The following is a 13,237-nucleotide window of genomic DNA, read 5'->3' as shown; positions in this document are numbered from 1 at the left end:
TGCTTTCAGATGTAGAACACGGGTCAAGGGAGTGGCGATTAGTGAAGCGCCGACTCATTGCTTTTGTTTCTTTCCTTCTTTTGTTGTTTTTGTTGGCCTTTTGGCGTGGGCGTTGTTTTTAGATATTAATTTTTTTTCGTTACCATTAAAGCTGCAGTATTTAGCCTATTTCAACTTTTTAAGGATATACTAGTATAATAGATCATCAGCTTTTATTTTCTTTCCCTGGCGCGCCTTTCCTTGATTTCATTCAGATCTTATTTATAATCCACGTCACGTTGAAATGAACGTGGCAGTTAGACGTCGTGTGGTGGGGACTAATAAGCAATGTGGTATGACATTTCCATGCAAGATATTACATGCAGCCATTTGTGGCAGGCGTATCGCGTGAAGAAAGCTGGAAAAAGATAGTTTGTTGCTTCCACATCATAATTGAAAACTGTTGATTAAAATAATATTACCAGTAATACAATTTATAGTCCGTCCCTTCATTCTATAAAACGTTTTTGTTTTGTAAATAATTTCAGTTTGGTTTAACATAAGAAGAAACCTAAAAGTGTTTTGGAAATAATACAAAAATACTAATTTTTTTGTGTGCAATTATTTACAAATCAATCGCCATAGAAATGAATAACTTGTAGTAAATGCCATAGTGTGAAAAAGGCGTTCCCTGTGGGACGGACTATAGCTTGTTTTTTGTTGTTGTTAAAATGGCGACAAGATTTGTGATCAACAATAGAGACAGCAGCTTTAATCCATTTTATATCTTAGATTATTTACGAAAAACAACAATAACCAATAACCTAACATTTCTAGTGTTAGATTATTTACGAAAAACAACAATAACCTAACATTTCTAGTATTAGATTATTTACGAAAAACAACAATAACCTAATATTTCTAGTATTAGATTATTTACGAAAAACAACAATAACCTAATATTTCTAGTATTAGATTATTTACGAAAAACAATCTACACAAAAACAACAATAAACTAACGGTACGAAAAATCAACAGCAATAAAATAACATATCCAGAGTCGACACTACAATTACGCCGGAAGACGAACTGTACATGTAACGTAACACTGAAAGGAATGTAAAGATAATGGATATCTTTTTATGAGCAAATGTAATATAAACCCCAAAATACGAAACGACAATGTAAGTTTCTGTGTCATCGGAAACACATCAGCTTTGTAGTCTGTCTTCTTCCCAAAAAGAAGGTTGGTATTAAAGTGCTGTGCTTCCGAGAGTCTTGGATAGGTTCCTCGCATTGCTAAAGGTTCCACAGTCTCTCAACCTCATCTCGGTGAAATTAGAATATGCAGTTAAACATTATTACCTAATACTGTTTTTATGATTTGTATATAACTCTTAAAATTCATCTTGTTTTTCTTTTTACCTCAGAAGCCATTTATAGATTATGTTACTCGTTTCCCCCATTAAACCCTCTAAGTGTACATAAGGATGTTCCAAGACTCCTCCTATTCCTGGTCATCAAATTAAACACTTCCTAAACAATGAAATATTGTAAACGAATAAAAAAAAGTTCCTAAATAATGAAATATTATAAACTAATAAAAAGAGTTCCTACACAATAAAAAATCAAAAAGGAATAAAAATAGTAGTAAATTGAGGACAACGCCCTACTAATTATTTAACACTTTATATAGCTACAACTCCAGACAAAGGCCTACACGTGTGTGACATAATTTATAAATGGCTTCTTTAAACCATGAAATAAGACTTGTTTTATATTTAGATTAAATACAATGCATATAACACAATGCAACCTTATAGTGTAAACTATTTAAAAAGTTCTTATTGTGTTGGTGGATCCGAACTTTATATCACAATAATGGCTGCCATTGTAATGAAGGTAACATCTTCTGTTGTCATGTACTGTCAGTATAATGTCAACAAACATTTGATTAAGTATTTGGTTTCATTTTTTTGGGCACTTCAAACCGCAGTAGACTACAAACACCGTTAACTGTGTGTCATAATTTACCGGATTCACTTGCTTGTGCCAAGTTAATTCTGGTTAAGCAGAGCATGCGTATGTGTGTATATATTCTATATCTTATTTACTGCACCGATTACGAAAACACACGCTCGCACAGGTCCGCATTTCGGTGAATGTAATTACGTCACGGGCATGGATTCTCATTACAGTACAAAGACCCGGCGTCGAACAACAACCATTTACCCCAACTTAACTTTGTTCCGCCTTTACTGCAATTCCTTACGAACACTGCAAACTTTTTCGATGTAAGTGCCGAACTAATATTGTCAACAATTCCTTTCACCATCTCCAGGTCAAGGCTGGTTTTCATGTAGTTGAATTTGTAGTGAATGGTTCTCTCGCTTCCCAGACAGCAAAGCAAGAACAAGTTAGCTTTATCTCCGTTGAAATTTTTGACGTCCACGTTTGAAAATATATTGGAACAGGCGGTTCCTGCGTTCGAGTTGCACAGAGTGTCGCACTCCGTGAGTGTCTGCACGTCCGTCACAAGAAAGCAGACAAGAAGAGCCACAAGTACACAGCTGACCTAGAAAGAAAGAAATAAAGATAAACAGTAAATACAAACACCTTAAAACCCACACAAAAAACTAACAGCAGTAAAAAAAAAAAAACCAAACAAAAAAAAACCCCTAAACAAACAAGAAAACAGAACAACACACACACACACGCGCGCGCGCGCACACACACACGCACACACACACGCACGCATGCAGGCACACACAGCAAAACAAAACACAAACAAACTAAAAACTAAACAAAAACAAAAACAATACCACCATCATCAACAACAAAACCGACTATTTGGATCGATTATTTGGTAACTGATTTTATTAGAAAAATGTATCGGTGAATTCTTTAGTTGTTACAAATTTGTATGTTTTCGCCATCACTTTTAAATTGGAGAATAATAAAAGAAATTTGGAGGCGACGTATATTGGGAGTATAACTAAATGCTATCGAAGAATGGCGTAAGAAAATGACTACTGCTGTTCTACTGTAAATAGTTAAAGAGTACATCTTTAAGATACCTCCACTTGAAGCTGTAGTCTCAGAGCTGTATAATTACCAAAGTATTCAAGTTTTTAAAACAATGTAAAGATTATATGTTGAATTATATGTTACCTCCTAAAAAACATACATCCAAGTAATTCCATCTACTAAGGTTGACTGAGAGGTTAAAACGTGTAATTGCATTTTGAATTTAAATTTCATCCCCATTTTGATAGAACTGGCTTTTATATTTTATTTTAATGCGTACTTGTGCGTGGTTTTGACGAAACATTAGTTTTGGAGTTTAGTATTATAGCACAATGCAGTCCCAGCGTCACGAGCGTTAGGTCTCGTTATCTCTAAGTGTAAATCTTTGGGCAAGCTTGGTTTTCAAACTTTTACAAAACTATATGATTCAGTTGTGGGGTCTGTTATATACTATTCTGCTGCAATATGAATGTAAACGTGTGCAAAACGAAGCCACGAGCTCCAAACCCTGCTGTTGCTGGACATATGGGGTGGCCCCCAGTGAGTGACAAACAGTGGATATTGCAAGGCATCAATTGGTGCCACTATTTATCCATATGTAAAGTTTTTGAAAATGTTCACGAACAGCTTTTAGAATGGAAGAATCCAATACTTATAAATGTAGTCAGCTCTTTAACACTAAAATAATAAATACAAACTTTATAAATGTTATTACTAGCTTTTTGTAAACGAACATGACTTCTATACTTTTAAATATATGTGCAAACGTTCTTAGAGCAAATAATGACACCACTCAATAAATTAAATTATTCCAAATTTTAGCCAATGTATACATGTTATATACAATATATTATCATACTTGTTTTATATTCAGTCTAAGCTGCTGCTAGCGAAATCGCCAAATGCGAAATAAAGCTGAATTTGGTGAATATTTTGTAAATATTAATATGCAAAAAAAAAGAAAAGAAGACGTTAATTGAAAAAATATTTTGTTTATTGGTCTGTTTAGTATGCCTTTTTGGTTTTGGAAATTAAAACTTGCATCTGGGAATTTGTTTTCTGCGCAAACTCACCAATAAATTGCTAGTTACTCAGCTTAAACCATTTATATTATGCATTATATACTTTGATATGGATTTTTAACATCTATACAACCCTCTTGTAAACCATCCTGTCATATGTGTACGTGTGCATTATTATTTTTGTATTATCCTCATAAGCACTTGATGAACGGCCAGAGTGAATAAAATTGTCTGGGCCCCGTTCCACGAAGTGATCTTAGCGCTAAGATCACCTTAAGTGCATATGTTAGCTGTGCAGTTACGGTGATCTTAGGGCTAAGATCGCTTCGTGGAACGGAGCCCAGTTCTGTAACAATGTTTACTCGTATGAACAGCGTGTTGTTTACATGTACATTAGACACTAAATATTTTGATTTTTGTTACATTTAAATCGCGAAAATAATCATTACAAATAAACGATTTTCTTGCTCTCAGCAAGCTGTTTACTCACTGATCACAATGAAATGTTATTGGTGCTTTCCGACTTCCATTCATAATATATTTTTGTGCTGGGATGTCAAACATTCATTCATTCATTCCATTCATAATTCTTAGATACGTTACAATGATAATGGATGCCGAAAATTGTACACACCGTGGAAAAGCTTACTTAGATATCCGTCCCCCAGCGTGCAATTACAGAATTCATAATTCACTGAATGGATTTTTTCTGAAACATTCGATGTTTTCAATTCATAACTTGCTGTGAGTTAGGCTCCAGGCGACAGAAACCTATTTACAACATTGCTGCGTCTCGATTAACCAGTACGATATCTGGTTAATGACACCAATTGTCTAACAAAATAACCTAGCGTGACAAGCAAGGATACCTGCCAATATATGTTTTAAATTCCCATTACTTAATGTATAACAACTAATAAAGCGTAAGTGGGGTAATAAACGCCACACACGACCAGCAAATTACTAATAAGTATAGGTTTACTCCACAATTATTTGTCAGCCCAGGCTCATTCAACTTTCTTACTGTGAGATCTCACCAATAAACTATTTATATTTTTCACCTTTTGGTAGTCGTCGAGGGCAGTAGGTAATAGGTTCTTTATGTTATATTATTCTAGTTTTTTCGTGAGATTTTCAAACCTATATATTTTTGGAAACTACGAAGAACAACCAATCAGAAAACAGATGATGACATTTTCCCAAAAGTCATCACATAATTAGACCGGTTTAACCCTGAATCCATGTGTTTGGTTAAAGTTTGTTTTCACAACACCACTAGAGCACATTGATTTATTAATCATCGGCTATTGGATGTTATACATTTGGTTTGACATATAGTCTTAGAGAGAAAACCCGCTACAATTTTCCTTCAGTAGCCAGAGATCTTTTATATTCACCATCCCACAGACAGGATAGCACATACCACGGCCTTTGATACACCAGTCGTGGTGCACTGGTTGACAACTGACATATCAAAGGCCGTGGTATGTACTACCCTATCTGTGGGATGGTGCATATAAAAGACCCCTTGCTGCTAATCGAAAAGAGTAGCCCATGAAGTGGCGACAGCGGGTTTCTTCTTTCAATATCTATGTGGTCATATGTCTGACGCCAAATAACCGTAAATAATATGTGTTGACTACTTCGTTAAATAAAACATTTCTTTCTTCTTTCTTTGGTGCACTGGTTGAGATGGGGAAAAACCCAGTCAGAGAATGGATCCTCTGAGGTGGTTCGATCCTACGACGCAAGCACTCCAGGCGAGCGCTCTACCGACTAGGCTAAATCCCGCCCCGCACCTAAGGCCAAATCGAAATACACACCGTAATGCTAATGAGTCGTCATTATCTGTAATAATGATGTGCGAAATGTTACACCGTTCATTTAACAACAGCCGCGGGACCCCCCTGTTTAAATAGCACTATCATTCTAACAAGCCTTTGTGGCCAAGAACCTGTCAATCTTCTTGTCATCATTTCTCTTAAGCACTTGTCAAGACAATGGCCGTTATAAGTGCGGCACTGACCATGCAAGGGTACACGCAAAAGAGGCGTAAAATTTGTAGTGGACTTTGATAAAAGTTTATTGTCAGATTAAGTATCCGAGTGTGGATTCTCAATAGTCCATAATATTTCAGTGTTAGTGGATTCCCTGGACGGGCCGTGTGTGGCGGTAAAAGGACTGTAGGTTGTCGGTGCCGTGCCTCAATGGTACGCGACGCAGGTTTCCCCTTTGCTGTGAAAACAGTGAACGATAAAACGGACACGATAATATATTACTTCACAATATACGTTGGATTCGACTGTTTTCGTAATCCCCATCTTAATGGAAATGATAAAAGCGTCTGAAGAAGTGATTAACAATTGGTTCATGGAATTTGCCGCTGTGTAGTTTTCAGTTTTAATGTTTGTTCAACAAACAGAATGGGAATAGTCATGTTAAGTGGTGCAGGCCCCCCAGCTCAAGCAAATGTTCTTTTTTTTTCAATATATTTTCCAGGGGATCATGACTCGACTCCCCTACAAACTTCCCTTGCCACGGTCTAGATGCCAACCCTGCTAAAATTCCTTGCACAGGCGCCCGTGGTGAGAATTCAGTTTGTGGAATGTTAAAGGGACATTCCCGAGTTTGCAGCAATTTTTAAGATGTTGTCGACTAACAGAGACTTTTTAACGATTGTAATTACATATCAAATATATTTTCCTGCATAACATATTAGTGGCTGTATATTGAACGTGTTTCTCATCGTTCTAATATTTGTACTAGCGTAAATTTCATTGTATTTCCTTAAATATCTTTTTTCGTACGTACGAAATTATTTGTAGACAAAATCCAATTTGGGCTTCTTACAAATATTAAGACGACCACAAACACATTGAATATATAGACTCTGATATTCGAAACAAGAAAATATATTTAATATGTAAGTTTAATCGTAGAAATATTTTATTAGTCGGAAACATCTTACAATGCAGCAAACTCAGGAATGTCCCTTTAATATTTAAATACTAAATAGCATGTCTGCAGATCAAACCGCACACTGGGCAGATATAGGATTTGTGAAAGGAGTGAGGGCAGGGGCATGTACTTCTTGGATAATTGGTTGCAGTGGTGAAAGAATGCAATTCGAAATGACAAAAAAAAGTAATGTTAGAGTTGGAGTGTTGGAGTGTTGGAGTGTTGGAGTGTTGATGTTAGAGTGTTGATTCCTTAACAATACTAAGACGTAGATGTGTCAGTGTTAGGATGAGAAGTTCTGAATTTTAAAAAAATAACCATGAAAATGTTTTGGACTTAGTCCTTTTGCAAAAGAAATGATGTGTTCCAAATGAACGGGAAAAAAACAGTCCAAAATATTTTCAAGGTTATTTAAAAAAAAATCATAACTTCTCACAGGATTTATCGAATTCATCGGGAACAGTGGCTAATGACTCGACATCCCAACGCCGACACTGTTAGCATACCGCTGTTGTTTGGAGATAGTCCTTTTGCAAAAGAAATGATGTGTTCCAAATGAACGGGGGAAAAACTATCTCCAAACAACAGCAGTATACTAACAGTGTCAGCGTTAGGATGTCGAGTCATTAACAACATCAGTATACTAACAGTGTCAGCGTTAGGATGTCGAGTCATTAACAACAGCAGTATACTAACAGTGTCAGCGTTAGGATGTCGAGTCATTAACAACAGCGGTATACTAACAATGTCGGCGCTTGGGTGTCAAGCCATTAATAACAGCAGTATACTAACAGCTACTAACAACGCTTCGAAGCGCATTTGGTGTATCAAGAACTGGAAGTAATCGTATTGAAACGCATCATTGCGCATCGATGCGCCTTGGGTGTTTGGTATTTAGTATCAGCAAAACCCCCACAAAAAAACACACCAAAAACAAAAAAAACAACACAAAAAAAAAACAAAACCCAAACCCCCCACATAAAACCCTCACCAAACCCCCCCCCCCCACAACCTCCCCCCACAACCTCCCCCCACAACATTTATTTATTTTGCTGAAATTCTGGATTGGAGCGGATGTTCTTAGTTTTGCAAGGTCAGATTTGATCACATGGTAAAATTTGGGATAAACAATTTCCATCACCATCAGCAGCAGCATCAACATCATCAACATCATCATCAACATCATCATCAACATAATCAGTAGCATCATCATCATCAGCAGCAGTACAATATAAAAAATCTCTTGCTACTATAATCCTGTTCAATTGTTTAGACCTTACGTTTTTTTGCAAATGTTACGTTTAATTCCTATTCAATCCTTGTTTTCTTTATATTTGCATGAAAACAAACCCAAACCCCGACAGGTTTTATATACAATTCATCATCTAAAATGCACGAAGTTGACTTATTTCCATTTTGCAAAAATCTCTGTATGTTTTGATTACAGGTTCGTTCTCCTATAAATAACTAAGGCTATTTGCATAACAAAAGTATAACTCTATAGTGTGTTTCAAACTAATGTTCTTTTTCACCTTCCTAGGTATTGTACCGGCCTCGGTGGCATCGTGGTTAGGCCATCGGTCAACAGGCTGGTAGGTACTGGGTTCGGATCCCAGTCGAAGCATGGGATTTTTAATCCAGATATCGACTCCAAACCCTGAGTGAGTGCTCCGCAAGGCTCAGTGGGTAGGTGTAAACCACTTGCACCGACCAGTGATCCATAACTGGTTCAACAAAGGCCATGGTTTGTGCTATCCTGCCTGTGGGAAGCGCAACTAAAAGACCCCTTGCTGCCTGCCGTAAAAGAGTAGCCTATGTGGCGACAGCGGGTTTCCTCTAAAAAAAACCTGTCAGAATGACCATATGTTTGACGTCCAATAGCCGATGATAAGATAAAAAATCAATGTGCTCTAGTGGCGTCGTTAAATAAAACAAACTTCTTCTTCTTCCTAGGTATTGTAGTATGACCTATATTTAAGAAGCGATTTAATTCAGACGCGGATTCAGGCAGGGAGTCCAGGTGACATGCCCCCCTCTATTTTTGTCAAACAATATACATCATTACAATTACAGAATACACAAAAAATAAAAACTTATCCCATCCACCTGTCCAAAAGCAACAACGGGTTTTAGGCCCCGCTATTGAAAACACTTCTGGATCCGCGCCTAATATAACATTAATGTAATGTACTGATAAAACACTAAATAAGTTTTGGTGCTATTGAGGATAAAACACTGTAAAGTAACTATAAGATAGGTTGATCATTATAACTGCCAGGTTATATGTCCACGAATAATACTCTTCAAAACAAAATAGGGGAACCTGAAATATTAACGTTAATATAAACTATTAGACCGAACATACGTTTTGACCACAGACATCCTAGTAAAGAACGTTCAGGTCTGTATATCAACACACCGAAACACATTCCATAGTTTGCACGTGGATCACGCAGTTGCCCCCCCCCCCCCCCCCCCCCCCCTGCGCGTGCTGTAACCTCACCGTGGTGCAGGGGTGTAACATTCTCTTTGAGAATGGCCAATACAGCACAAATTGAAGTTTAGAGTAAAATTCGGTGTCCGTAAAATTCTGTGATATTTGTATTTGTATTTTTGCACAGTTCTTTACACTGTTTTTGTTTAAACCTTGAAATTTTATATTGATGTTGATCATCACTTTATTTATTTGCATTACCATAGTTTGACACCCAATAGCCGATGTATTTTTCGTGCTGGGGTGTCGTTAAACATTCATTCATTCATTCACGCAGTTGCCCCGTACACGTGCGTGGGGTGTCATTCTCGATTTTGACAATTTCCAGGAAGGTCGATTAATCACAGTGAAACATTATTTCTGTCAATCTTTTTCATTCTGTTGATCCTATTTTCTGTTTACTTCCTAATTTTGTTTTTCCTACGTAAGAAATTATTGGAGGTAAAATATAGTTCGGGCTACCTACAAACATTAGGCTAACAGGAAACATTGTATATACATTGTTATAATGGCAGCAGTCTGTTTAATACAGATTATTATTTTTTAAATATCTTTGGTTTTAAAGGCATAATGTCACGGATTTAAGGACCTTGTTTCTTTTAAAATGGATAATAAATAAAAATTACATTAATTGTTGGAAACCAAATCTAGCTATCGCATTACCTTAATTGAACCATGATGGAGTGAAATCCATGTCAACCCTCTCGGCAATTTTAGTTTTTGAATTATGGACCATTGCCATAATTCAATTATTTTTACAAAATATAATTAATAAATGGAGTATGGTGGTTATGAAGATGGTTGAATAAAGTACATTTAGGGACAAATCAAATAATGTTTGTTCAGGTAATACTTTGTTAGACCATTAAATAGGTCAGTGGTCTGCGACAATATGTCTTTAAGGAGAAATACCTGTACGACGTAGAGGATGCAAAATAAGAAAGCTAGTCCAGTTCACAAACTGATTCAGAGGCCGAGTAGAACAGTGTCATCCTGACTAATTTCACTGTTGATATGTTACACATTTATTGGATAAGATTCATTACATTTCCCATGTATCCAAATCCTGTAGAATGCAAATAAGAATAACATAGCAGCTGCATAGTTGTATAAAAATTAAAAACGTTGTGAATTTTGGCAACTATTAAAGATTATCATCTGAAATAATTTTGTTACTATATCCCATTGTTCTAGTGTCTAAAATGAAGACATATATTTGGACATCAAAACCATCTTCATACGACAAGCAGAAGCTGAAAAACACGTGTTTTGATAATTTTGGCGGCCATCTTGGATTTCGCCACCTGACGGAGTTAGGCCACACTTTTGAGAGGGTCATTCCCGCTACTTTTATTCAGAAGGCTTTGAAGATATTAAAAACACCTTCAAACCTTTGTCCTCTTAAATCGGTCACAAAACAGTTTTATTTTGCCTCTACTATATTGCGTTCGAGTCATTACACTAGATACCTCATGTATCACTATCTTAAATTGCACGGTAAATTATGGTTTGTGTAGTAAGACTGGGTGTTGTGTGGGAAATTTACAAATCAATGGAAAGTTGTAGTTCTGATGAAGCATTACGCTAAACTGGAATATCTTTCTTCTGGTGGTTTACAACTAAACGGGTATCTTCTACTTTGCTAGCATACATTTTGGAATCTTTCAATCACTGAAAACTAAGCTATTTCTAACAACCTCCTAATGAAGTGTTGCAAATAGCACCATGAAACCAAGAATTCTGCTCTTTGTTATCGGCAAGACACTAGACAACCTGGTTTCAACGCACATACACAGTTGTCGTTCTGGCCATGTGCGTTAAGGAAGGGGGGGGGGGGGGGGGGGGGGAGGAGGAGAGGTGTCTTTTTTTATGAACATGATTTTTAAGTAAAATTTTGTAATTGAGGACATTCAAGTACATTTTTGCACAGTGTATTATAGTATTATCCCGTCTGCTGGCCGATAATGATTTCCATTGTCATACGCAATTAAAGATAGTGTGAATGTTTTTGTTTGTTTGTTGGGGTTTGTTTTGGTTTTGTTTGTTGTTGTTGATTTTTTAATGTAATTTAGTATCATAACACAATTGTATTAGGCCTAATAAAGCACAGTTGTTCTCTAAGAAAGATGACAACCATAACAAAATGAACCACTGGTATTTATACGGTATAAACTAGACGTTATATGCTTCAACTGTCAGTAGCGTATTTTACTGTTAGCGACAGTCACGGATGTGGTCCGGTCTAGACGAGCATGATTTTGTGGCGCCAATGTCGCTTCGAATGCTTAGATACTTAACACTTATTTAGTACTTATCTATGATAGTCATTCCTCAAGTCCTTCACCATTCATCTGCGACTGTCCAATGCCAGTGGTCACTGTTTTTACAAAGCGACATCAGCAAGGCGACACCGATGTCGTTTTAAAGGTAATGTCAGGGCGAAAGAAAGAAAGAAATGTTTTATTTAACGACGCACTCAACACATTTTATTTACGGTTATATGGCGTCAGACATATGGTTAAGGACCACATAGATCTTGAGAGGAAACCTGCTGTCGCCACTACATGGGCTACTCTTTCCGATTAGCAGCAAGGGATCTTTTATTTGCGCTTCCCACAAGCAGGATAGCACAAACCATGGCCTTTGTTGAACCAGTTATGGGTCACTGGTCGGTGCAAGTGGTTTACACCTACCCATTGAGCCTTGCGGAGCACTCACTCAGGGTTTGGAGTCGGTATCTGGATTAAAAATCCCATGCCTCGACTGGGATTCGAACCCAGTACCTACAAGCCTGTAGACCGATGGCCTAACCACGACGCCACCGAGGCCGGTATGTCAGGGCGAAGTCAAGTTGATCACGGCGACGTTTTGGCTCACTTCGCCCGCTGGCGTGAGGCCTGTGAATTGCTGCTACTTTGAGGTGCGGCAGGGTCCATTTTCCCCAGTCCTAACCAGTGTTACATGATGAACGTATAAAGGACTGTGTGGTGTCCTGATTCGTATATGGTAATATGCTTATATAAAAGAGCATTTCTTGTCATTCGTTTAAGTGTATGACATGTAGTGACGGCAGGTTTCCTCTCTCATGCATCAGACCAAATACGCTTATCACACAACAAAACAAATATTTTCTTCATTTACTGATAGGTTCTAAGGCTGTGACACAGTCTTGCCATTCTCGTTCCAACCAGTACACCACAAATGGTCAAAGGTCGTGGTATGTGTTTTCCTGTCTTCTGTGAGAAAGTGCATATGAAAGATCGCTTGCAGCATTAGGAAAATGTAGCAGGTTTTTTCCGATAACTACGAGTCAGAATTACCAAATGTTTAACATCCAATGGCCAATGATTAATAAATCAATGTGCGTTAACAGTCTTGACATTTGATGATATTGGCTGTGGTGTGGTGGCCACCTGCCACAGATTTGTGTGATGTGTCTAGTGCTATAGCGAAAAGCTATTATCCCTCTAGCTTTCAGCTGTAGCCGCCGGATAACCCGCCAAAGTAAAAAAAGTGAGCAGATGTACGTAAATACCACCTTTCCAGTACATAACCTTTCCACAAACAGGACTCCCTTAATCTTCCCTACAAATACAGCTTGGCATACCACGGTAATTGGGCCTTTGCAAGACTGGAGGGGGAATCTTGGAGCAGCTGGAACACCAGAGGTGCAGTGTGCACGACCCATCGGCGTATGGACACGCTCTGGCACTCATCAATCCAGACCCAGCTATGGGCAACTAGCACGTTCAGACAT

The 13,237-nt window shown here is 37.6% G+C and overlaps 1 protein-coding gene across 1 annotated transcript in view; it reads right to left on the bottom strand.

Annotated features, from left to right (window-relative positions):
- Positions 1-627: 627 nt before the first annotated feature.
- Positions 628-13,237, bottom strand: part of LOC121372303 — a 33,878-nt gene continuing 21,268 nt past the window's right edge. Inside the window, exon 2 of the mRNA XM_041498596.1 lies at positions 628-2,554. Coding sequence (XP_041354530.1) covers positions 2,153-2,554 — 402 coding nt within the window. The 3' untranslated portion in view covers positions 628-2,152. The remainder of the gene's footprint in view (positions 2,555-13,237) is intronic.

Source organism: Gigantopelta aegis, chromosome 4, assembly GCF_016097555.1.
Source record: "Gigantopelta aegis isolate Gae_Host chromosome 4, Gae_host_genome, whole genome shotgun sequence".
Classification (NCBI taxonomy): domain Eukaryota; kingdom Metazoa; phylum Mollusca; class Gastropoda; order Neomphalida; family Peltospiridae; genus Gigantopelta; species Gigantopelta aegis.
The sequence above is the reverse complement of the archived record's forward strand: the minus strand, read 5'-3'. Positions and strand labels throughout refer to the sequence as shown.